This window comes from Oryzias melastigma, linkage group LG7 (genome assembly GCF_002922805.2).
Source record: "Oryzias melastigma strain HK-1 linkage group LG7, ASM292280v2, whole genome shotgun sequence".
NCBI classification, from domain to species: Eukaryota; Metazoa; Chordata; class Actinopteri; order Beloniformes; family Adrianichthyidae; genus Oryzias; species Oryzias melastigma.
In genome coordinates this window covers 27,212,990-27,240,215 of record NC_050518.1, presented here as the reverse complement: position 1 = coordinate 27,240,215, position 27,226 = coordinate 27,212,990, and the positions used below count along the sequence as shown (strand labels likewise).

Genomic DNA, 27,226 nt, shown 5'->3' with positions numbered 1-27,226 from the left:
TCTTTTCCCTGACTGTGTCCTGTGGGAGATGCTCTACGGATACACAGTCTGGGACCTCGGTCTAAGTGCCATGTTCAACTAGAGCAGGACTGATTTGTGTTGTCAGCAGTAAATTGAACCTGTTCTGGGAACACTTTGTGGTTTTCCTGGCAGAACTTAAGAAAGCTTTTGGGAGGTCAGGAAGGTCAAGGCATCCATGTCCAGATCACCCCACAACCACCACCAGGCCATGATGAGCAGCAGAAGATGGATAAAAACACATGCAAATAAAAATAAAGTTGTTGATACTGTATTACAGTGCAAAATTTCCTATGTTTGAATACTTTGACATTTGTAAAATACTTGTGGCTTGAATTTAATTAAATTTCAGCTACAGATCAATCAAGATAGTCCTGTGTATAAAATTTTGTCTGACTAGGCAACATATTGAAATACAAAAATATGTAAATGCACAACCCCAGCAGTAAACTACAAGTAGGGTATACTTAGTGAGACAATATATTGGGCCTGGCATGAATTGAATTAAACCTGTCTGATAATTTTCTGGTTGGTTAATCAGCTGAGGACCTCGTTAATCAATTTCAGCTGTATTGGTGTTCATGGAATTAACAACAGGTGCACTTCAGTGGCAACAATTAGAAAACCCTCCAAACAGGACTGGTGTTACATGTGGAGGTCATTTCAAGTTTCTCCCTCTTGATCTTTTTTGGCTGGTTTTCCACTCGTGCTGATTTTGGCTTGATAATTATCTCTACTGGCAGTATGAGGAGATTCCTTAACCCTACAGAAGTTGAACAGGTTGTCCAACTTCTCCAGGATGGCACATCCACACGTGCTGCAGCAAGAAGGTTTAATGTGTCTCCCAGCACAATCTCCAGAACATGGAGGAGATTTCAGGAGACTGGTGGTTATTCTGGGAGAGCTGGACAGGGCCGTAGAAGGTCCTCAACCCCTCAGCAGGACCCATACCTGCTCCTTTGTGCAAGGAGGAACAGGCTGAGCACTGCTCGTGCCCTACAGAATGACCTCCAGAGGGCCACTGGTGTGAATGTCTCTACCCAAACAATCAGGAACAGACTTCATGAAGGTGGCCTGAGGGCCCCACGTCCTGTAGTGGGCCCTGTGCTCACTGCCCAGCACCGTGGAGCTCCACTGGCATTTGCTCAAGAACACCAGAATTGGCAAGTCCGCCACTGGCGCGCTGTACTTTTCACAGACGAGAGCAGGTTCACCCTGAGCACCTGTGATAGACGTGAAAGAGTCTGGAAAAGACAAGGAGAACGTTATGCTGCCTGCAACGTGGTTCAACATGACAGGTTTGGTGGTGGGTCAGTGATGGTCTGGGGAGGCATATCCATGGAGGGACGCACAGACCTCTACTGCCTAGGAAATGGTGCTCTGACTGCCATAAGGTATCCAGATGAAATCCTTGAACCCATTGTCAGACCCTACGCTGGTGCAGTAGGTCCTGGATTCCTCCTAATCCACGACAATGCCCGGCCTCACGTGGCAAGAGTATGCAGGCAGTACCTGGAGGATGAAGGAATTGAAACCATTGAATGGCCTTCACCATCCCCTGACTTAAACCCAATAGAACATCTCTGGGACATTATGTTTGGATCCATTAGGTGCCGCCAGGTTGCTCCTCAGACTGTACAACAGCTCAGGGATGCCCTCACACAGATCTGGGAGGAAATGCCACAAGACACCATCCATCGTCTCATTAGGAGCATGCCGCCACGTTGTCAAGCATGCATACAAGCTGGTGGGGGCCACACAAGATACTGAAAAGCATTTTGAGTTGCAGAAATTAAGTTTAGGAAAAAATGGACTAGCCTGCCACATCTTCATTTCACTCTGATTTTATGGTGTCTACACAATTGAGGCTGAAAACTTTTATTTTCATTAAAAGACTTGGGATCCTTTTGTTCCTAAGACACTGCCCTTTCGTTATTTGTATAGATATCCAACTTCATATTGAGATCTGATGTATCTAATGTGTTTCTTTAAAGTGCTCCTTTAATTTTTGTGAGCATTATATATATATATATATATATATATATATATATATATATATATATATATATATTAAAAACATCTTTATTTTGCTTTCTTGTATATTTGTTTAAACACTTTCTTTGTTCTGACAGTTCTATTTCATTTTTATGAGTATTTTAATTTGGGACATTTTTTAGAAGTTTATTTTTATTTTAGAACAACAAAATAACTTCAAAAGATTACACTCAGAGCTATATGGACAAGTAAAAAAATATAGAAAAAAATCACAATCAAATGCAAATATCATAATATAATAAGAGGGGTTTTCATAGAACTTGTTATCTTCAATGAAAGTGGACACAATTCTTCCATCTTTTTAAATTAACTTTAGTGATTTAAATTATAAACAGATATATTTATGGAATGTGTAAAAAATGTTTGATTTTTAAGAACCTGGTCTTGTGAACAAAACATTTCCCAAATATATATTGTTACGGCTGTGGCCGTATTTGGTTTTGTTTCTCTTGGTTTAGTGTATTTTTGTCAGAGTGGGACTTCTTTGTGTTTTGTGGATCTATGTTTGTGTGTTTTTCTGTTGATTTGTTTCAGGTGTGGTGCTGGAGGCGTGGCTCCCCATTGGTCCAACCTGAAGGAGGGGAGCCTTCAAAACCACCACATGGACCTCCAGACCACGAGAAGGGAGCTGGGCTGCAACTTGTCTCCACTGCAGCTCAGTGAACTTCTCCACCTGTTTTAATTTGTGCACACTTTGTAGTTTCTTTGGTGTTTTGTGTTAGGTCCCACTCTGTGTTCTGTGTTTAGTGTTGGTTTTAGTTTAAGTGAAGCTGTAGGGGTGAACCGCCATTTTCTTTAGTAAATGTTTTCTCCTGTTTATGTTAGTCCAGGGAGGTTAGTGTGTGTCATTATTTTACTGTTTCTTTTGCAGGTAAGCTCCCTGGGTTGAGTTAGTTGGGGTTTAGTTTGTTGTTTTGGCCTTGGTTCACCCCGAAACCTTTTGCTTCACTTTTAGTTATTATTTTGGTGGTTTTGGTCTTTGTAAATAAATTGTGTTATATTTTTATGGAGACATTTGTTGTTTTTTGTTACACATTTCATTTAATTTACCTTTATGTTAGGCCCCTCACCCCTAGACAAATTGGGGCATAACACTATATATATATGTTTCTATATTTTTATTTTTGAAAACCACTACATATATGTAGTAGTTACTTGCATAAATAAATATAATTAATAATTTTGGAAAAGTTCTCTAACAAAGATCATATAAATGAGTTTGAAAGTTTTTAATTAACTAATTGACCATCAAGTAAAGAGATGGAAGTTGAACTTTAACATTATTTACCAGACTGGAGGACATTAGAATCAAAGGCCGAGAGACTGTTTTTATTACATTATTATATTTTTTTAACCATTTAACTTAAACTTAATAGAAGAAAAAAAATTGAAATGAGATCATGTTTCAACTGTCATTTATAAATTGTAACAGTGACCAAATACCCTTATCAAGCTGATTTGTGCAAAATAAGGATTTGTTTCTACATAAAATATACAGACAGTTCTATATGGGAGTGTTGTGTGGACTTAAGTTAATTTGTAAAATGAATTTCCAGTATAGTAACACCTGCTGATGATAAGAAGAAAGCTTAAGAGAACGTTTTCTATAGTCAAAGTCTTATTTTAGTATTAGATTGATACCCTCTAAATGAGAAAAACGTAGGAATGTATATGAAAACATTCGTTATAAGTGTTAAATTCTCCCCAAAATTACTCACTTCCTGATTTTTCAATCACGTCATTCCTCTGGTCCAATCACAACGCAGAGGGTGAGAAAAGCGCACCCCGCCTTGTTTCGGTCACGTGACGGGAGCTTACGAAGATGGTGGAAGTTTCTACTTCCTAAAAGTGAAGGCTGACTGAAACCAGAACGACGACAGCCGCGAGGATTTTACGCTTGACAACCGGTTGCTACAGCGTCTTCTGGATTAAGGTAAGACGGAAGGTGTCACCCGATAAATCAGACGAGTTGTCTCTCCGTCCGGTACTATCTGACTTTGGGGTTTCCAGCCTGTTAGCCTCTGTCCGGCTAACAGGTTAGCTGTTAGCCGTCCCTGGGATGGCATCAGGTTGTTTGGTCTCCAGCTGACATTCAACACGTTCATAACAAGTACCGTCAATGCAAATGTAGCCGCTCCACGTTCAGCATCTTAACAGTTGAGTTAGTTATCGGTTCATTTTAGTCCAAAAATCGGCTATCGTTGTTAGCATTAGCTTAATAGTACATTTTCAGGTGGTGAAATTTATATAATCCTGTTAAGGTTTGTTTAAACCTTCACTTAGGCACATTAGATAAAGACATTTTTCTTCCTGCATAGCAACAACATTTAAAGCCCGTCAAGTTACTACACCCACGTCTTTTGAGAATCTTTAAGGCATTTTACTTTTAGAAACTCAGAATAATACGTTGTACTCTCTCCACTAAGGTGAATCAGCAGTGAGAAATGCTGTTGGATCAAGGCCCGAATACCAGGCGATCAGACTGCGCCTGTCAGGCGTCATTGTTGACATTATGGGATGTGTCTTCTGCTCATGAGTGTCGTGGATCCGCAGCTCCTTTGACAGGATAGATTTGTCTTCTAAGATGAGTGGAAACTTTGTGAAGAAGGCCTGATCACCGTCAGCAGTTATCAGCTACCTGGCAAGGTGTTCCTCTGTGTCAGCAGGCTTTATTGCAGGTTTAGCTGGGCATTTATTAACTCTTAGATCATTGCGTGACTAAAATGTCTGAGCTGTTTTTCTAGATCCTCACCCCCACAGACTTAATATTTATACCCCTTGCTGAGTTGCTCTGATTTTTTCCTCTTTTTTTTCTTTATAATGAAAATACTGGTCAGACAGTTGTCTTTAAAAATTGACTATAATTTGAGTAACTAAATAGTGTTGAACCCTATACTATATAATTAGACATGTTTTGCTGATATACAGCGTTAGTCATGGGCCCATAGTAAGTCTGTGACTTAAACTGTTGACAATTTTATTATTTCTGGGGGATGTTCTCTCTGCCAAGTCCATAAAAAAATAGATTTTGTTTTGAATAAAATAATATTTTACTCTTTAGGGCATGGGTGTCAAACTCAATTGCACAAGGGCCAAAATCCAAAACACACCTTAGGTCGCTGGCCGAACAGGATAAACTTTTATTGAACACTCTAAAACTACATTTTTAAAAATGTTGACATAATTATGAACTAGATCTATAGGATTACCTGCAATAATGCTAGTGTGAATGCTGTTAGCTAAATTTGGCCACTGAAGATGCTAAAATTGATAACTAAAATTGCTGAAGCTGATAGCTTCCTAAAATATCAGCTAAATGCCAAATTAGCCTAAAACCCCCCCAAAAAAACTTAGGCTAGCCAAAACAGCTAGCATGTACCTGAAATATTAGCTAAACTACAAAATAGCTTAAAAAACAACCTTAGTAAATGCCAAAATAGTAAAAAAAAAGCTAGCAGAAAGCCCATTTTTAAATACGTTTTAATATAATTTTTAATATAATTATGAATAATAAAAAGGCAGCAGGAATAATATTCCAGAATAAATCAACTTGAACCTTAAATAACTTTCAATATTTTACTCTCCATAAAAATATATTTAGTCAAAATTATACAAGTTAGAAAAAAGCGCAAGATAACACTGGGCCATTAATAAAATTAAAATTATCTGGAGGGCCGGATCCGGCCCCCGGGCCTTGACTTTGACACACGTGGTTCAGGGGGACAAGCAGTTTTTGCTCAATTTCAAAGGATCATTGACCAAATTTCCCAGACTCTGAAGGATTATAGATTGCTAAATAAAAAAATCAAGTTGAAAGGAACTGATTTAGTTTTTTGTTAGAGTAAAATATGATCAATATTTATGATGAGATAGAAGTCAAAATGCAATTTCTCCAGAGGAGAGAGGCCTTCGTCACCAACAAGACCCAAAGCAGCTTTGAGCTTCGTGCTTGAAGGACTTCCTTCTTTGTTCATTTTCAAGGGAAGCCCTGCTATTACAGAAATTAGTTTTAGGTTTGCACATTGATTGGGTTAGTACAAGATTTGGACTGTCGCTACATGATGCCAACGCTGGTCTCCGCTGAGGCCTTGTTTTAGAAAGTTGTCATCTTTGAGTAACAACTTCCCTCCACTGGATGCTGTCTTATTAAGGTTTGCTTCCTCTACTCAGCACTGCATGTGGAATGTGTTATATACACAGAGGAAAAAACTTCTTCAAACTCAGTATGAAGTTCAACACAGTTCAAACATAGAAATAAGGAATAAAGCCGTTAGAATATTAAAGACAAGTACACAGTATCTCTATCAACAGAGACAGAGAATGGTCAGTCTTTTTGCGATGCAGCAAAGTCAGCGGTTGCATTAAATTATTGACAAAGATCAAAGCAGTAGCCAAAGGGAAAGTTTACCCAGGAGCCCCTTACTTTCTCCTGCTTTGCCATGTGCACGCCGGGCTGGACAGACTGAGGAACATCTATTATTCAGAGACGTTTGGAGGTAACTAACCAGCCAAGCTAAAACACAGATCATGTGTTTTATCTGCTGCATTTTCTAGGCTGTTATTGTTGATTTATTTTTCTTTCTATGGTTGTACAATTTTTTCACATTATGATTATTTCCAGATAATAAGTGGCTGGGAAATACTGCAACAAAATAAAGAATATTAATTTTTAAGATTAATTAATTTTTTTCCAGATTTGCAATGAATTAGTTACTTTTTTAATTGATTCCCGGCCCTAGTAAAAATACATCCTTCGTTTCCTTTAAGCACATTTTTAACATTCATTAAAATCTCAAATCCTCTGAAAATGTTTGGCACCGGACTGAAACCCCCCAAATATATAAACAAACAAAAATCAAATTCTTAATTTGATATTTGGTTGCCAAATTGAAAATAATCTATGGCAGTTATTCAAACTTTATAGACATCTGCCAGCATGTAATTCAGAGTAGACAAGATGCATATTTTTGGTTGAGGAAAGTCCCATTGTGCTCATCAAGGGTTCATTCAGTCTTTTTTTCCTTATATTCTGGATCTGAACTTCTATTTACTCTGGCTCAGTTCCTGTTTTGAATCCGCCTGTTAACATGTATTCATATTTCCTGTTGCAGCATCAATAGCACCTTTTTTAAGAAGAGACAAACAGTTCAGCATGAAAATCTCACACGGTTTTATGGGTTAAAAGTTTTCTGAGTTAGAACAGTGTAAACTCAATAGTACAATCACATTTCCCCTTCCAGAATATATTCTGAAACATAATTGAGTGAAAACTATAAAAAATAAAAGTTCTCTGCTAAATGACAGGATTTTAAGATATATAAAAGCCTTTTAGAAATAATCCTGAGAACGTATTAGTTTGCTGGTTTGGGATTATTCCTAATCTTTGTGTGAAGACATGTTCTGGATCCTTGCAGGAATCATTAGTTGCATTCTAATATTTATTTTTGTGCTTTAGGGCATCTTCTCAGCCTTATGTCATGGCCAGTGGGCTCGCCAGGTCAGGCACTTCCAATGGTTTCCCCCTCAAGTCACAGCTGCAAATTAATGGTAAGTTTTCACTTTTGCCAGGAGTGAACACATCTAAATGATCATATCAATATTTATTTTATTGCTTTGACTTTTGTCTCGTTTTAGTTAGAAAAGGTGTGAATGCTGTAACAAAGGAGCATTCTGGTATTTTAGGTTTCAGGTTTAGGTTTTAGTTCATATCAGTGGTTCTGTAGCTATGTTACAGCAATCATGCATATTTACTGCATTCCTAGCATGTTAGGATGCATTTACTTTTTCAGTTAGAGAGCTGACCTCTTACCCATGCAGGTTTACTAAGAAAGCAACACAATTCTCTGTTTGAACCAGTATAGAAGGGTTTTTTGTTGGGAGCTTTTAGGCAAGACGTGAGTGGATGTCATGTGATTAGCATATTCCTGACACTTTGCTTGTAAATTATGTTTTTAAAATATTATCACGGCTTTCTGAATAGTGATATTTTATGTCAGTACTTGTTTTAAGATTGAGTAACTTTTTTTTTTTTTTTGCCAGTTATTACTGTTAAATTCTGTCTTTGCAATGAGACTGTTTGTCATGCTGCGTCTCTCCTCTGTTTCAGTGCTTTCAGCTAAACTCAGAGAAAACAGGAAGAACTGGTTTGGTCCCAGTCCTTATGTAGAACTGTCAGTTGACGGCCAATGCAAGAAAACGGAAAAATGCAACAACACCCACAGCCCCAAGTGGAAGCAGCCACTCACTGTGTAAGTGAAAAACCCCAAACCCAAAACGGGTAACCTCATAGGAGACATGTTCCAACGGTCAGGCCTGCTGCTGATCAAAAGGTTCACACATACTCAGACCCAGTCTTAGTCTGTGATCACAAATACCCGTCATAATGTTTTAAATATTATTAGCTTGTTGTTTCCAGGAGCTCAGAGTATTTCCAGAAGCTCTTAAAAACCGACTACTACGGAAATGTTTTTTGTTTTGTTTTTTTGTTCTTGTTGCATCTTTCTGATGATGGTGGTCATATGTAAAGAAACTTGAGCTTAAAATAGCATTTCTGAGTATTTATTTATTTATTCAAATTGTTGTGAATCAGGAGCAGACAAAAAATAGTGTTTGACAAAAGCTTATTTGTGGCGTAGAACATACACAGGGCAGGCCACAAGCTCTGAGCTCTCAGTAACAGGGAGAGGAAGGGTTGCTTCACACCTACAGCCCGCCCAAAACTCAGAGGTGAATTTCTAATGAACTCCTGGCGCTCTGCAGAAACTATGTCCTAGAAAAAGACACAGGTTTTTGATTTTGGCTAAAAACAGCATCATCATAATGAAAAGACAGCTAGGAACACTTTGAAAATAGAAGATGATTGAAGTGGGACTTTAATAAAGGTTCACTTCTTGTTTGGGGTTTATATTGCTTAACCTGTTTTTAAAGCTTCTAGCCATAGTTTGTTTTTAAGCCTGAATTATCAGTAAGAATTACAGTGATGCAAAAAAGTATTTAGTCAGCCATCAGTTGTGCAAATTCTGAGACTTAAAAGATGAGAGAGGCCTGTAATTTTCATCATAGCTATACCTCAACTATGAGAGACAAAATGAGAAAAAAATCACATTGCCTGATTTTTTTTATAATTTATTTGTAAATTATGGTGGAAAATAAGTATTTGATCACCTACAAACAAGCAAGATTTCCGTCTCTCACAGACCTGTAACTTCTTCTGGAAGAGGATCCTCTGTCCTCCACTTGTTACCTGTATTAACCCTTCCGCTCTCCTTAGTTTGTTTACATTAAAAGTGGGGTCATCTGGACCCCCCAAGACGGTGCGCTGAACTATTTTTTATCTTTGATTTTTGAGTTTCACTAATGTCCATGACAGACATAAAATCCTGTCCACCTTTGTCATGGAAGAAATCACATATCAATATGTGGTTGGAGTCAACTGGACCCCAAAGAGAGCGGAAGGGTTAAAGACGTGTCCTCCTGCTAAAACCAGTACATGTGCAGGCCGTCTAAAGTTTGCTAGAGAGATCTGGATGATCCAGAAGAGGAGAATGTCCTATGGTCAGAGGAAACCAAAACAGAACTTTTTGGTAAGAACTCTACTGTTGGAGGAGAAAGAAGAACACCATACCTACTGTAAAGCATGGAGGTGGAATCATCATGGTTTGTGGCTGTTTTCCATCAGAGGAACCAGGACGACTGATCTGTGTAAAGGAAAGAATGAATGGAGTCATGTATGGTCAGATTTAGAGAGAATACCTCCTTCCATCAGCATTGAAGATGAAACATGGCTGGGTCTGTCACCATGACAACCATCCCAAACACACTGCCTGGGTAACCAAGGAGTGGCTTCAGAAGAAGGATTTCAAGGTCCTAAGGTGGTCTATCCAATCTCAAGTAATCTCTAGAAAATCTTTGGAGGGAGTTGAAAGACTGTGTTACCCAAAGACAGCCCCAAAACTCTAGAGGAGATCTGATGGAGGAATGGACCAAAACATCACTGCTCTAGAGGAGATCTGATGGAGGAATGGACCAAAACATCACTGCTCTAGAGGAGATTTGATGGAGGAATGGACCAAAACGTCACTGATCTAGAGGAGATCTGATGGAGGAATGGACCAAAACATCACTGCTCTAGAGGAGATCTGCATGGAGGAATGGACGAAAACATCACTGCTCTAGAGGAGATCTGCATGGAGGAATGGACCAAAACATCACTGCTCTCGAGGAGATCTGATGGAGGAATGGACCAAAACATCACTGCTCTCGAGGAGATCTGATGGAGGAATGGACCAAAACATCACTACTCTAGAGGAGATCTACATGGAGGAGTGGACCAAAACATCACTGCTCTAAAGGAGATCTGATGGAGGAATGGACCAAAACATCACTGCTCTAAAGGAGATCTGATGGAGGAATAGACCAAAACATCACTGCTCTAGAGGAGATCTGCATGGAGGAGTGGACCAAAACATCACTGCTCTAGAGGAGATCTGATGGAGGAATGGACCAAAACATCACTGCTCTAGAGGAGATCTGATGGAGGAATGGCCAAAACATCTCTGCTCTAGAGGAGATCTGACTGGAGGAATGGACCAAAACATCACTGCTCTAGAGGAGATCTGATGGAGGAATGGACCAAAACGTCACTGCTCTAGAGGAGATCTGCATGGAGGAATGGACCAAAATATCACTGCTCTAGAGGAGATCTGATGAAGGAGTGGACCAAAACATCACTGCTCTAGAGGAGATCTGATGGTGGAATGGACCAAAACATCACTGCTCTAGAGGAGATCTGGAAAAGGAATGGACCAAAACATCACTGCTCTAGAGGAGATCTGATGGAGGAATGGACCAAAACATCACTTCTCTAGAGGAGATCTGATGGAGGAATGGACCAAAACACCATCAACAGTTTGAGAAAACCTTCTAAAGATTTACAGAAAATATTTGTCTGTTCTCATTGTTGACAAAGGGGATATAACATTGAGATGAACTTTTGTTATTGACCAAATACTTATTTTACACCATAATTTACCAATAAATTCTTAAAAAATCAGATAACGTGATTTTCTAGATTATTTGTCTCAGTTTGTCTCTCATAGTTGAGGTACATCTATAATGAAGATTACAGACCTCTCTCATCTTTTTCAGTGAGAGAACTTGTACAATCAGAGGCTAACTGAATGCTTTTTTTTTGCCCCAATGTGTTGTTGATCTCAGGAGGAAATTGTTAAATAAAAAAACATTAAATAGGAGCCACTGAAATGTGGCTAAATATCAATCTTTTCACACATTTAAGTCGTCTGGATAAACTTGTTAGACTCCATGTCTTTAGAGCTCAAAACATCTGGACTTTCTGATGGATTTTGTTGCAAAAACCTTATTATTCATGAAGAATTTAAGAATATTTAGTTTTTGGTAAACCAGACCCAGAAACGCATGTGGCAGATGAGGCTCGGTGCTGGTTGGGTCAAAGGAGCTTCTTCAGAGTTCCTAAAATGCGTTTATTCCTGGAAGAATGAAAGCAAAAGTCTCTGAAAAAGATGAGAAAAGTAACAGTTTACATGCTTAATAACTTTTTAATGAGTTTTTTTGGTAATATTTACATTTATAGATGTATCGTTTGCTACTGATGCAGGATTAGCATAAGAGTTGCTTCAAGAGTCTAATAAACACATACATTTTACATTAAAAAACACCATTAGATAGACAGAAATTTTTTTGTTGATTTACTTTATTGTTTTCTTGTTTTCTTTTATTGCCTACTTTCCTCGTTTAGGTCACTTTGTTACCTATAATGTTAATGATTTGTTTTCCACTTTGTTTTAATAATCTTTATATTAACTTATGGGAGAAACTTCTTGTTATTTAAATACAGTATAAATCTCACCTCCTGCTGATAAATGTTCTAAGCTTTGACCGTGCTAACACATCATGTGTTTTCCAAAGATTGTAAGAGGGCTGGAGCTCCTGAGTTCACACGATTTTCTCCTGAGGCGTTCATGTCGCCGATAAACAGCTGTGTTTGGTACAGAAGCCTTCTGTCCTGGATTAGCTTCTGAGTTTTACTGTAAATTATTTAATAAGACAAAACTTGATTTACTCAGACAAAAAGAAAGTTTGTTTTTATGTTGTGAAATGTATTGTAATTGCTTTTTTTCCAACAGGATTGTGACTCCGTTCAGCAAGCTGGTGTTTCGCGTGTGGAGCTACCAGGCCCTGAAGTCCGACGTGCTGCTTGGCATCGCCACCCTGGATATCAGTGAAATACTGAAGTCTAATGACATGAAAAGTGAGTGAAAAGAACGCAAAGCTGTGTTGGGTTTTTATCCCAATAAAAGCGTGCTAAAGTCTTGGCAAAGGCTGCCTGCACAGAGCAGACCTTAGTGTTGAAAGTACAAACCGCTGTGGAGAAAAGGCTCCAGGCCTGTGGGGTTGTTATGTCACTGTGAGACGGCTAATAAGTAGATTAGAGCTCAGCTCTGTTGGCTGTAGCTGCAGGGATGTTTGAAACTTACTCACTTTTCTTTGTGCTTTTTTCCTATTGTGTGTATCTTATCAAACCTAAGAACTAGATTATATTTGCATCTCTGAAAATGTAGTTTGATCAGTAGATGGACCAATTCCTGATCAGCTGAGGTTTTTCCTGCAGCTTATCTGTTTTAGAAAGAAGAGCAGTGACTGCAGACACTTCCTGAAGCTGTTTATCTCACTTCTGCTCATGTTGTGCCTGAAAGCCGAATGTGTCCGTCATTCTTGACTTACATCATGGGATAATTTGTTTTATTCTAAAAAAAAAAAAAAAGTATTTTTCAACCGATACTTGAGGTGAGGTACAAAAAAATCCTGCTGCGCGCCAACAACAAAAAATGTTAAAAAGAGAAACTCTGTAGTCTATATTGATGAACAACCTCTCCACCATCTCGCATGCATTTTATTGTAACAACTGAAGCACAAAACACTTGAAGTTCTAGCCGTTTCTCCTGAAGTTGTGATCGTTGTCAATAATAATTTTCAACTAAATGAGTTGAAAGTTTACCCGGGTTGTTGTTTCCCTTTCTGTTTATTGTAAATGCACTTATATGTAACCTCACAAAAAAGGAAGAAACAAAACAAAAACAATAGTATCTTTTTTTTTTAATAAATTTTACACAAAAAAGACCAACATTATATTCATCTTCATTCACATTTTCCTTTTGTCTAAATAAAAAAATCAATTAAAAAAAAATTTCTTTATTAAATACTTTCTTTTCCATTTAGTTTAAATGTTTTGGCCACTTAACTGTAATCTTATTTCTTTTGACTTTTATTTTAAAAAAAGAAAAGAGGGCTAACAGCATGTGTAGAATTTCCTAAAGGAACCCTAAAGCAATCCAATGTCTGCACTTTCTTTCATAAACCTTTAGTTAATTTAATGTTCTGTTATAGTTTCGGGTATGTGAGTTCTTCAGTGAAAAGAAAACATGTTTGTTTGATTCTCATTCATTTTCAACTTAGTTTCTATTTAGAAATGTATTCCAGTAATGCTAACAATGAGAGCCCTAGTCTAAGTCAAGAATTGAGAAGGGGTTTATTTTAAAGTAGAAAAACATCTTAGTTTAGATTATTCACATTTCATTGTATATTTTTGATGTGCCTTTTATAACTTCAGACAAAAGCAGGATTCATCTTTTTTTATTACTTAAACTGAACTTTAAACACACTAGTGTATGCTAGACCTGCCACAATTAGTCGACTAATCAACTAATAAAATAGTTGACGACTAATTTAATAGTCGATTAGTCGTTATTTGATGTTATATGGAGTCAGAGTGTAGTAAAGTTGAGCAAAGTTGTGAGCATTCAGCACCAAAAAATGAACTTTTTATATTTGAGTTAGTGAGACCAAAACATTATCTTTAGGGAAAAATAGTTCCTTGTTTCAGATGCCGACCTCATTAGAGAGATCAGGAATATCATCTTTTTTTTCACCTTTCAGCTTATCCCTTTCGGGGTCACCACAGCATAACAGCACCCACTGTTTGGCATCAGTGATTTGGCAGAGTTTTTACGTCGGATGCCCTTCCTGACACAACCCTGTACTTGAGGGGCACAGGGACCCAGTTAGGCAGCAGCATCAAGGGTCTTGGCTAAGGACCCAATCTGGGTGGAGATCAGTGGACAACCCTGGAATCGAACCCAGGGCTGTGTGCAAACCCTATACTTAGCCCACTAAGCCATCCAGCTGCTAGAGAGATCAGGAATATACTTTCCATCAAACTTACTTTGACAGGTGACCTTTGACCCTATATATAAAATTAATATTAAATTGTTGCATCATTTTGAGGGGCGGGGCACAGGTCAAAACGAGTTTGATGGAAAGTATATTTCTTATCTTTCTCTCATTTGATTCGATCTTGTTTTAATACTAGAAGCTAATGAAGGACAGAGCCGGCAGCATTCATTAAAAGTTCGATAAACTATCATCTTACTGTCTTTAAACAGTATTTAGTTAGTTTAAAGCTAATGATGATTAAGATGTGTGCTTTACATCCACTTCGCGAATGACCCGATTAGTCGACTAATTGGTGAAAATAATTGGTGATTAGTCGACTATTAAAAGAATCGTTTGTGGCAGCACTACTGTATCAACCTGCTGCTGCTGGTTTTACAGTTTTTTCTGCTGTTTGTGATAAATGCTGACTAAAGCTCCACTGTAGTTTAGTTTGGTCTCGCATAGATCTGTGTGCTTACTGCAGTGTTGTGTCTGGTTGCAGTTTCAGAGGTGGTGCAGACTTTACAGCTGAGTGCGGACAGAGACTCCTCAGACGTGGTGGGAGATCTGTCCGTCTGCCTGGATGGAATGACCGTCGACCCCGAGACGTTTGCCTCTGCTGAAGCCGACCAGCATAGTGAGTCTCTGAGGGGTGAACCTCCGTTATCAACGTCGCCGGTCTCTTCTTTTCGCTAATCGATCTTCTGTGTTTGAATATTTATAGGGACTTCAAATGGTGACTCGCAGCCTAACGGGGATCACTCAGTGAGGTATTTATGAGCCGGTTTCCTGACGCCGTCACATCCCAGAGGTCTTCTTTTGTTCACTTTAGTCTCTTTGAACAGACATAGTCGGGACAGCTCTCCAGCTGTGGACTGTGTCGGACAAAATTCTTCCCCCAGCTTCCAGAGGACAGGGAACAACAGAGGATCCCCTTCAGGGGTGGCGAGGCCCGTCCGACCGGCGAGACCATCCAGACCTCCTCCTCCAATGCCTCGCAGACCCGGCTCTTCCCCAGGTTGGAACACGTCCTGTATTAGGACCAAAGTTCATGCACTTCTACCGTGACTCCACAGTCCTGTTGATGTCAAACATTTACTCTGATGGAGCTGGCTCAGTTCACTTACCCTTTCTATTCATATAAAAGTCAAATTTATGCAACACCGCACTGAAAAATCCAAATATATTTCTCAGGGCTGTGGATTGTTGCTTTGGTGACGATCTAATTTGATTCACTAATCAAGTTCAGCGATTCACGAATCAAAGCACAATTCTTCCTCTTTAATAAAATGTATTGAAAATTAAAATGACATGTATTTAATCACCATCACTTATACATTTTTAGAACAGGAGATCGGAATCAACAAAACTAATAAAAACACAAACAATTAGATGGAAAGAAATGGTGTCTGTCAATCTTCTGGTTAAGTTCAGCAGTAACACAAATAACATAAAAAGCATCAACATCATTGTTGTTTTGGATCATTTAACAACAAAACCCGAAACTGTTCTTCACATTTTACAATCTAAGCATTACATAGTGGTGAAAATCTGGTTTAAAAAGTCAATTTTTTTTGACAGAATCAGCAGATTCTAGTTGATCACAATCACACTTCAGCTGTGCAGAGCTGCATCTCAAACTGAGCTCATCTTCAAATCCAACATTTTTCTGCATTTCAGAGCAATAAATACATAATTCCAAATGAGATTTTTCTACACTCTACTATATTTATAAAGATTGTGAATCAGCGATCTTGGACGTCGTGAATAATCATACTCCAATTTTCCGCAGCAGATCGAGAATATCCGAGTGCTCGGGTACTCGTTATAGCCATAATATTTCTTTTAAAAAAACACTAGTTTTTTCACAAGTTTGCTTACTTTTCAGATTGTGTGTTCTAAATTTCTGTAATCTAGGATCTACTAATCTGTAATATTTCCTCAGCTCCATCTAGAAATGGCTCTGCTCCAGCAGATGGTGGTGACAGCCAGCCCACGCCTGACGGAGCGACGCCAGCAGCCTCAGCAACCCCCCCAGACTCCAGTCCCTCAACAGGCTCAGACAGAGGCTCCGCTGCTGCGGCGAGCCGGCAGGCGCCTGGCGCCGTCACCCCCTCCCTGCCTCCCAGAGTTCCAGCAGTCAACACCGCGCCGTTACCACCAGGGTTAGCTCTCTTTCTTTACAGACAAACTGAGGGATCATCAAACCTGCAGCACTCTGATGGGCTGTCTGTGGGGATGATGTGGAACGCTTCTACATGCTATTCCTGACTTTCTCTTGAAGATAATCTTGTTCTGTCCCAAAGCAGTCCTGGACTGATGGACCGTTTGATCCTTGCACATTTTATACCAGAACACTGTGAACATTTCATACATGATGGCTGACTGGAGCTGAACGAAACCATATGACTTACAATGGGAACATTTTAGGAATGTGGCCGTGTCCCACTTCAATCCTCTTTTGATCTATTTTCAAAGCCTTCCCAGTAGTTTTCTAATCCTGATGTTTTTAGCCATAATCAAAAATCTGTGTTGATTTCTAGGACATAGTTTCTGCAGAGGAGCAGGAGGTAATCTGACATTTGCCTCTGAGTTGTGGACAGGATAGCTGGGGCGGGAGTAAGCCTCCACTGAAATCCCATTATCCCTTTGTTTACTGCAACATTCAAGACCCCCACAACCCCAACGTAATATTAGTAGTGCGACAAAAATGGCGAGGCTATCGTAGCTATCCAATCAAACGGCTTTGAACCAGATTCCAGCTCAGACAAGGACAATTAAAGCTTAAATGGATCTATTCGTCTCCAAGTGGATGTTTCAGAATGGGGCGGAGCAAGGAGAATTTGGCCCGCCCATTTCAGTTGTTACGTCACAATGGAGAGCGTTTTAAAACGAATCTTGAATAAAGAAAAACTGCAGTAAAATGATTTAATATTTGTGCTTCATTGTTAGAAAAAATGCTACAAGAAAGCATTTTTTGTTGGATTGGGTCTTTAACAAACTACCTCTGTTGCCAAGGAAATCCTAAAATGTACTCTTATAAAAATTACATTGATCTGTTCGTCACCTGCAGACGATCAAATCCTAAAACAGTTGCTATGGAGATTAAATCAATAGATTGTGGTATGTTCAGCTCATAACCAAAGGCAGAGAGGGAGTGTTTGTAGCAGCCACTCAGCTGGTCAGGGCGAGTCATTGGGGGCATGCGGTCCGTACAACACCGCTCGTAACTTAAACTGTATTTTACATTTTCTCTGTCCTCATCCGCGTTTTCTTTTTTTTGCAGTTGGGAACAGAGGGTGGACCAGAACGGCCGAGTGTATTATGTGGATCATGTGGAAAAGAGAACAACATGGGATCGTCCTGAACCTCTGCCTCCAGGGTAACCCACTTCATACCTTCTGACCAGTCATATACTTTGACTGCAAACCTTTTGTACTAGTCCAGGAGTCTGCAACCTGCGGCTCCAGATCCACATGTGACTCTTTTATCTCTCCATGGAGGCTCCAAACATAAAATAAGTCATGGAGACTGCTGATCCAGACATGTCGACCGTCTGAGTCAGCAGCTCCTGCTAATGTCTGTCTAACCAAAACTACCTAAAGAAAACAAATAAACAAACCCTGTAAACTAAGACTACCAAGGTCCAACCCCAAACTAAAATAACAAAACCCAGCAGTGTAAGACTGCTGAGGTTAAAGAGGAGAAAAAGAACAAAAATAAATAAATAAAAGAAAAATAAAATAGCCATTTTTAAAGTATGGATTACTTAATTATCATGTATTTAATTTAGATGAGTTAAATTTATAAGTTAATGTCTGAGGTTCTCATAGATGATAAACTATGTAGGTTTTGATAACAGATTTGATATGCAAAGCAAAACTGGTAAAAAGTTTGATCTTTGATGAGTTAAAAACACATATTATCTTATGCTGAACATCATTGGTTACTAGCTGTTCAGAGCTGCACTGAGATGATCCTGTTTGGTACAGAGTGTTTTTTATTTTGAAAAGAAGTAAAAAAAAAAAAAAAAGAAAGAAATCACATATGGAGAGTTGCTAGTTTCTTTTTATATATTTTTTCTTTTGTTTGTGCCAAAAAATAGACAAAATTCATATTTATTAAAGAAAAAAGAAGATCATGAATGCAAATCCAAATTTCTGAAAGCTTAAAGTAAGACTGTACGGCTCCTAGGTTTTGATCAGTAGAAAACCAACCCAAATGGCTCTTTTGCTGTTAAAGGTTGTTGACCTCTGTTCTAGTGGGTTTCAGGACTTCCCTTGTGTTTCATGCAGATCATTAGATTAGCTTTCTGTTTCACAAAAATGTTTGATTGAAGGTGTTCTGATAAGAAATTGCTCTCTGTCTGAGTTTAGGGTTGCATTTTTGGAAAATACCTTCACTCAGATAAAATCAAAACCAAATCTGCTCTAAAGTCAGACTTCAATCACAAGATTAACACAATCAATTTATTTATTTAGAATTTTTGTAGTTAAGATATTTGCTGTGAGCAGAGATAAGAGAGTCTTGTTGAAGTTTTACACCTTTATTGTTAGCCTACGTTTCCTATCTCTGATGGTATTTGTCTTCGTTAAAGATCAGAATGAGTCACAATGGAGGCTGGAAAACATGTTTCAACCAGAAACCACTTGGTCTGTGCAGCCAGGATGTGACAGTGCGTCATCCGGAAACTTAGGAGATGTTTGCTCACCCTTTTTTATTTGAACACTACTGTCATTGACATCAATGTATTTATTAATTTATTAGAATTCTGAAGAACTTCTAGAGCAAAAGCTGTGTCTGTTTACTTCCCTCTACTTTAAAGTTTTTATTTAATCTGATGAAATTAAGTAAAATTTTTGTTTTTCAATGTAGAAGCACGGAGACAAATGTGACGCTTTGACGCTGTGTGGTTCTACCTGTAGAACCTGTTCTTTTTTTAGGTCTGCTTCAGGTCTCTCTGACGTAGCTGAACTTTACATACTGTAAACAAACTGTAAACAAACACAACCATAATGATCTCCTCATTCTTTCAGTAATTGTTGTTTGTTGAACAATGACGTTTCCTCCAGCTTACCACAAGCATTTCTGTTCCCACCAGCTGGGAGCGCCGTGTCGACCAGATGGGGCGGGTCTATTTTGTTGATCACATCTCGCGGACGACCACGTGGCAGCGTCCCACCATGGAGACGGTGCGAAACTATGAGCAATGGCAGCACCAGCGCAGCCAGCTGCAGGGCGCCATGCAGCAGTTCAACCAAAGGTTCATATACGGGGTAAGACGGCGCGGGTCACAGTGAAGTCACTGACTGTGGTCTGAATAGATTTGAGTTCGTACGCAAAAATGATTTTTTTTAATAGTAAGCAGAAACATTTGTCTAAAAAGAAAGATAAAATAGACTGATGCTTCTAAAGCTGTGAACCAGGCGGCAAATTATCCCCTCATTTTAGCGTCTCTGGGGTTTTTGTGTTTTATCATCGCCACTAAATGGGGCTTGTGTCTCTCTCCTCTAACGCTATCCAGATCCGGCCCTCCAGATCATTTTATTTCATTGTTATCAATGACCCGATGTTATCTTGGGCTCATTTCTAACTTCTATTATTTTGACAAAATACATTTTTATGGAGAGTAAAATATTGAAAGTTATTTAAGATTTAAGTTGATTTATTCTGGAATAATATTCCTGCCATTTTATTATTCATATTTATGTTAAAAATTACTGTTTTAAAGTTTTAAAAAATTGCCTTCTGCTACCTTTTTGGAATGTTTTGGCATTTACTAAGATTTTTTAGGCTGTTTTAAAGTTTAGTTAATATTTCATCTACATGCTAGCTGTTTTGGATAATTTAGTCTTTTTCCGTTTTTTAGGCTATTTTGAAGTTCAGGTATTTTTTTCAGTTGCATGCTAGCTGTTTTGGATAACCTTTTTTTAATTTTTTTTAGTCTAATTTGGCATTTAGTTGATATTTAAGCTGGCTATCAGCGTTTTCAGCTATAAGCTTCAACGGCCAAATTCAGCTAACAGCATTCATACTTGCATTATTGCAGGTAATGTTATATATCTAGTTCATAATTATAAGTTACGGTTTTAAAGTTTTAAAAAATTTGTTTTAAAGTGTTCAATAAATATTTAACCTGTTCGTCCCGTGACCTAAGATGTGTTTTGGATTTTGGCCCCTTGTGTGATTGAGTTTGACTCCCCTGCCCTAACCAAACGCATTGAGCGTGTGCGTCTTTAAGGGTTCGTTTGATTTGTTGTCTGGGGACGCTTAATTCATTCAGTCAAGGAGACATATTTCTGTCTATGTTTAGAGGCTGGTTGGTTTGTAACTGGACAAGAAAAATAATACAATGAGTCATACAGACTCCAAACACTCAGATTAATCTGGTTAGATAAACCAATTCATCGATTAATCAGTAAACCCCCAATCAGCAATGTAATTTGTTATAGGACTAGCATAGACACAAATCTGCTTACACCCCTGAAAACAGCCGCATGGATCAACACCCCACCCCACCCTCTCCCCCGTACACGTGCATGTGACTAAATGCTGGTTTGTACTTCCAAGCGACTCGTAATCACTCGCGTCACATCCACAATCTGGCGGTCTTGTTCATGTTAATGTTGGCTGGATTTGATGGTGACTCTCCACTAGAACTGCGATGTTCTTCTGACTGGTGTTTATACTTTTTAAGCAACACAATCGAGTTCTGTGTTTATTTTTAACATGATCAGCATCTCGTTCAGACATTTGCAGCATCTGCAGCAATCTATCTAGTTGTCCACTCTCTGTCTCTCTCTCTGTGTGAAGTTCAGTATTTCTTAGCTTCTTCAGTAACTTTAATCATTTTCAGTGTTGAAAGATATTTTTCTGGAGAGAGTTTTCTATCGCTGAAATAAATACAAGTGAAATGCGGGATTTGGCTGAGATCGTAACATTGCAGTCGCAGGTGACGTCACCAGCAGGTGCAGCATTCTGATGCCACTGAAGCGATTCTGCTCCTGCGGCCGTGCGACCACTGCGACGCCAGCGAGGATTCGCTTGGAAATATAAACCAGCCTTAAGTCCCACTCCAACCATTCTTTTTTGTATTATAAACTTATTCCTATGGTTATGCTGTTTTTAGACAAAATTAAAAAAACCTTTGTCATTTTTTAAGACATATTTTATGCAGAGTGGAAGTACCTCGTTGGTACCTCAGAGCAACCCGCCACCCTCCCCATCCCTGTTTGCACGCTCACGCTCAAGCTTTTAGCCTCAAGCTAACATTAACGGCACAAAAATTGAACACTCATCGGGCCGGAGTGACGCAGGGGGAGGGAAGACTTCGGCCCCGCCCATTTCAGTAACTGCGTCATTAGTTTGAGCTTTTTCTAGTATCCCGTTTTCTGATTCAATGTGATTTGAATAAAGAAATACTTAGAACTGCTTTAAATGGTAAATTCTTTTAAATAGGTTTGTTACTGAGAGAACATTTTAAAAACAAAAACGATTTTCACTGGAGTGGGTCTTTAATCTTTTCGTGTTGCAAGTTATTTCTGACTCCAAATAGATCAAACTGAAATGTTCTGGTTCTTTTAGTGTTTTAATCCATTACAATTGTTAAAAACCTAAAAACAATGATTCTCTGTGTAGGTACAGGATCAGGCAGCAGCTGCTCAGAATAAAGAGTTCGATCCTCTTGGACCTCTACCACACGGATGGGGTAAGACTTCTTCAGGTTTTAAGAGAAGGAGAATTTTATTTACAAGTTTTATGTTACTTTTAGCTAAAAGTTTGGTTCCTTTTAAATTCCTCTAGTGTGGGATTGTTTTTCCATTTGAGTTCTGTATTCTAATAACATCTCAATCTAAAATATTTCTTTAAATCAGAAATAATTTCATTTAGTCTGAAATATTAAACATGTATAAACATGAACATCTGTATATATAGTTGGGGATAGTGAATGCAGCTTAAATCTAATGATGATGAAACCTCCATCTGCAGTGGATTTCCTGCAGTTTGAGTCTTAGCAAGCAAACACACAAGTCAGGACGTTAAATGTCAAACATCCTGCAAACGGGTCTACTTGTGATTAACTCCCTGACCGGCTTTACTTCTCAGAGAAGAGAACAGACGGCAATGGCAGAGTCTATTTTGTGCACCACCCCACCCGTTCAACTCAATGGGAGGACCCTCGAACACAGGGGTAAGCGTGCGCTCACTGATTCTTCCGCTGTGTCCTCTGGACTGAGCAGAAAGCTGATGATCTGATGTCGCTTTTCAGGTTGTTGAATGAAAAACCTCTTCCTGAAGGATGGGAGATGAGGTTCACTGTTGACGGCATTCCGTACTTTGTTGACCACAACAGGAGAAGCACAACCTACATCGACCCTCGCACTGGAAAATCCTCCCTGTATGTCTGACTGCTTTTACAGCCTTTTAGATAAAAGTTAAACTTAACATTTGGTACCAAAATACATCAACACTGTGCACTAATCAATGTGACATGTTCCCTGTTTAATCTGAGAGTTTAGTAAATCACAGCAGAGTAAAAGAGAATTTGTAATAAATGTATTGAAATGCATCAAAGGCAACATCAAACATGTACAGCACGTATCAAAGTCAAATGCGGGGAAAAAGGGGAAATAGAATTACCCAGAGGGCCGGATCCGGCCCTCCAGGTAATTCTATCCGGCCCTCCAGATCATTTTATTGTTATTAATGACCCGATGTTATCTTGAGCTCATTTCTAACTTGTATAATTTTGACAAAATATATTTTTATGGATAGTAAAATATTGAAAGTTATTTAAGGTTTGAGTTGATTTATTCAGGAATAATATTTGTGCCTTTTTATTAATCATAATTATGTTAAAAACTACAGTTTTAAAAATTGGCCTTTTGTTAGCTTTTGGGACTATTTTGGCATTTACTAAGATTTTTTAGGCTGTTTTGGAGTTTAGCTAATATTTCAGATACATGCTAGCTGTTTTGGGTAATTTAGGCTTTTTTAGTTTTTTAGAATATTTGAAGTTGGCTATTTTCTCAGCTAAATGCTAGTTTTTTGGCTAACCTAATTTTTTTTCTTTTTTATATTTTTTTAGGCCAGTTTGGCATTTAGCTAATATTTTAGCTGGCTATCAGCTTCAGCCTTTTCAGCTATTACTCTCAGCATTTTCAGCTATCAGTTTCAGTGATTTCAGCTATCAACTTTAGTGTTTTCAGCTACTAATTTCAGCATCTTTAGCATCTTTATTAATCTTTCAGCATTCACACATTGACATGTAATGCTATATATCAAGTTCATAGTTATGTTTTAAAGTTACTGTTTTCAAGTTAAATACATTTTTTTTAGGTTGTGTCTGAATTCCCCCCTACGCACTATATAGTGCGTTCTCCTTTTTCTAGCTGTCCGAATCTACAATTGCAAAATCAAGTGCACTCGAAATCTCCCAGAACTTTTTGTGAAAAACTAGCGTGCATCGATGCTCACTAGATTAGCGAATATAGACCACAATGCATTGGGGTCTAACAATTTCAAACAAAAAAATGTGTTTAAATGTAGTTTTTGAATAAATCATCCCCTTTTTTACCATCAGAACACAGTGGAGTTATAAATAAATGTTGTGAAATGTTTGTAATTTATTCGATTTTCACTTCATGAAATCGGTGGGACTGAAGAAAAGACAGGAAGCAGAGCTGGAGGTAGCAGAGATGAAGATGCTGAGGTTCTCTTTGGGAGTGACCAGGTTGGATAGGATCAGGAATGAATACATCAGAGGGACAGCACATGTTAGAGGTTTTGGAGATAAAGTCAGAGAGGCCAGACTGAGATGGTTTGGACATGTTCAGAGGAGAGACAGTGAATATATTGGTAGAAGGATGCTGAGTCTAGAGCTGCAGGAAAGAGGTCTAGAGGAAGACCAAAGAGGAGGTTTATGGATGCAGTGAATGAAGACATGAAGGTGGCTGGTGTTAGAGTGGAGGATGCTGAAGACAGGCTTAGATGGAGGAAACTGATTCGCTGTGGCGACCCCTGAAGGGGAAAGCCGAAAGAAAAAGAAGAAGAGGAAATCGGTAACGTCATATCCAGTGTTTAGAAAAACGAAAGTAAAGTAGTGAGCATCGTGTCCGAATTACCTTTAAAATCCACGGCACTATATAGTCCTGCACAATATAGTTTTTTAGTAGTGGGGGGGGGGGGATTCGGACACAACCTTAGAGTGTTCAATAAATGTTTATCCTGTTCGGCAGCGACCTAAGGTGTGTTTTGGATTTTGGCCCCCTGTGTGAGTGAGTTTGACACCCCTGATGTAGAGGATCTCATTTGTTTATTTAAGGTTTGTTCAGCTAGATGGAAGTGTTTAATCTGCAGGTGCAGATCACCAGACCGCAGAAGTCCTATTCCAGTTTCCTGCTGTTAGAAAAACCTGTTTGATTCTGATATGTGATCATATGATCATGTGACTCACGAGGCCCTGGCATCTCCAACAGGAAACCCAAACATGTTCACTCCTTTGTAGATGTGATCATGTCTTAAAAACTGTAATCCCTTCTTATGAGTTCAAGATTATAGCAGAAATTTTACATTACATCAAGTTTGATGTTTAAAAAATGAATTTCATGTATTTATAACGTTACGTATTTCCTTATTCATTCCAGTGAAAATGGACCTCAGATCACCTACGTTCGAGACTTCAAAGCTAAAGTCCAGTACTTCAGGTTCTGGTGCCAGGTGAGTCCACAACAATCTCCAGACTCTTATTAGATGTATATATTGTATTTTTCTTAGAGGAGGACGCCGTCTATCCTCACTATTTAGACCAACGGTCCCCCACCCTTTTGTCAGGCCACGTACCGGTTTATTGTCAGTCAATATTGTCATGGCCCATATGGGTTTCCTTTAGCTTTTGAGGGTAAAGTTTATCTAAAATCTCTGCAGCTGCTTTAGACTTTACTTTAACATTGGATTTTGTGTAAGACCCATTCAAATGTAAAACAGTTTTTTCCCTAATCCAGGGAAGTCCAAAGGGGCAGATTTTGCGAGATAAAAATGTGTGTGGGGGGGCAGGCATTTGGCATGTATTCTTTGAACCCTTATTGTAACGTTAAGTGTATGAAGTATTTAATGAAGATAAAACAATGGAATCCTTTTCATTTCTTCATATTAAACAGAAATACATAAAAATACATTTTTACTTAAATTACTGTGAATTTTATATTTGTAAAACAGAAATGAAATAAAGACAAAGTATGTCTATATGTTAGTTTACATCATTTCTGAGCTAAAATGTTATATATTAATCATGGTTAAATGTTCACTGGTAACTTCTAAGTGTAAATGATGTTCAAAGCAAAATATCCACCGTGGTTTTAATCACATTAATGAATAAAGTTGTTCTCTAAGTTTGACCCTTAAAGCTCTGAAGTTCCATTAGAGCCACAGGTTAACTGCAGCCAATCACAATCAAGAAGTCAAACATGGCTCATAGATTTGATTGATTGATTGATTGGTTTATTTCAAACATAGGGAGTTGGGACTTCATACTATTGATTTTATGACAGGAGTCTGTGGTCTGGTAGAAATTTGAATGCAGGCCTCATTTGGCCCATGGCCCAAACTTTGGACCTGCTTCCCTTAACTCCAGGGGGACTGCAGGTCCATAAAGTCTTAGATTTCCATTATTTGACATAAGTCCTTAAAAATGAACAACATCAAAACTATGGTTTATCATTTTGGCGTGCTCTTGCATTATTTATTATTTACATATACGTTTGCTAAATAGACTTGTTTATTTTCTTTAAACATACTGTCTTAAATTTGGTTTTGAATGATCTTAAAAAGTCTTAAATGTAACTTCTATAAATCTGTAGATACCCTTAACTCTTAACTGTCAAAGTGGGCACTAAAAAACAGAAGACAAGTTCAGCCTTGTCTGACATCTAAGGTACGACTGATAAATACAAAAACATCAGGAATAATGTCCTCATGTTTGGGTTCATATGATTATCATTTTCCTGGTACAGGGGGCTGTGTCTGTATGACAGCCGCTTCCATGGTGTTTCTGTGGCTGAGCTTGAAGGCTCTCTGTCGCATCAACCCAAAGGAGAAAAAAAACAAATTTGGAGACCTTTTTCCCTTTCTTTTTTTTAATGTTCTGATGAGGCCAGAGCCGGCGGCCTCCACACCCCGCAGCAGCTCTCTGTCTGCATATCAAGTGAGTGAGCTCTGCCGCGGGAGCGAAAGTCACTGAAAATGTCACATGTCCAAAGCTGCCAAAGCTGAGTTCCTGATTGGCAGATGAGACGCGGCAACCTGTCAAACTTCAGATATTACATTTTTTTTCTGCAGGCAGCTGACTTGTTTACACGATGATGTTCCAAAATAAAAGCTTGTGGATGAAAGTCCCCTGTAAACACCTGGAGGTAAAAGGTCTGCAGAGGTTGTGATTAACTCTGATGATCTAGAGAGAACGGACTGAAGATTCAATAGTAAAATCATCAGAGGTATCGACCCTCAGCTGGGGGGTCTGTTTGCTCACTCCAGGACAGGAGAGAACGCAGCAGAAAAGAATGTTTGTTTACGATCAACTTCTTCATCCAAGTTTATGGCCTTTAATTTATTTAACTGTTTGCATAATTTATTTGAAACAGCAGAACATTCAAATAAAAACTGACACTCCATTACAGAAAATGCAATAAAGTTAATAAATGAAAGGGGCAGAAACACATAATATGTCCCTTTCTGTTGTAATAGTTTAGTTTCTTCCTGTTTCTTTACTCTGGTTGACGTTCATCATACTTGTCACATGAATGTTTTTCCCCATGTAATCTCAGTTCTATTGAACATTTCAGCTAAAGGATCAAAGCACACGTTTACACTTTCTGGGCACTGATCTGTATGTTCAGATATCTTTATG

General features: G+C 38.6%; 1 protein-coding gene across 1 annotated transcript in view; it reads left to right on the top strand.

Annotated features, from left to right (window-relative positions):
* Positions 1–3,849: 3,849 nt before the first annotated feature.
* Positions 3,850–27,226, top strand: part of itchb (itchy E3 ubiquitin protein ligase b) — a gene marked incomplete in the record, with an annotated part of 34,535 nt that continues 11,158 nt past the window's right edge. The window contains 14 exon segments of the mRNA XM_024292566.2: positions 3,850–4,006; positions 7,529–7,620; positions 8,180–8,321; positions 12,237–12,361; positions 14,825–14,959; positions 15,047–15,092; positions 15,168–15,340; positions 16,268–16,487; positions 17,609–17,704; positions 19,424–19,598; positions 21,961–22,030; positions 22,429–22,513; positions 22,592–22,720; positions 24,969–25,041. Of these exon segments, the coding sequence (XP_024148334.1) occupies positions 7,551–7,620; positions 8,180–8,321; positions 12,237–12,361; positions 14,825–14,959; positions 15,047–15,092; positions 15,168–15,340; positions 16,268–16,487; positions 17,609–17,704; positions 19,424–19,598; positions 21,961–22,030; positions 22,429–22,513; positions 22,592–22,720; positions 24,969–25,041 (1,539 nt within the window).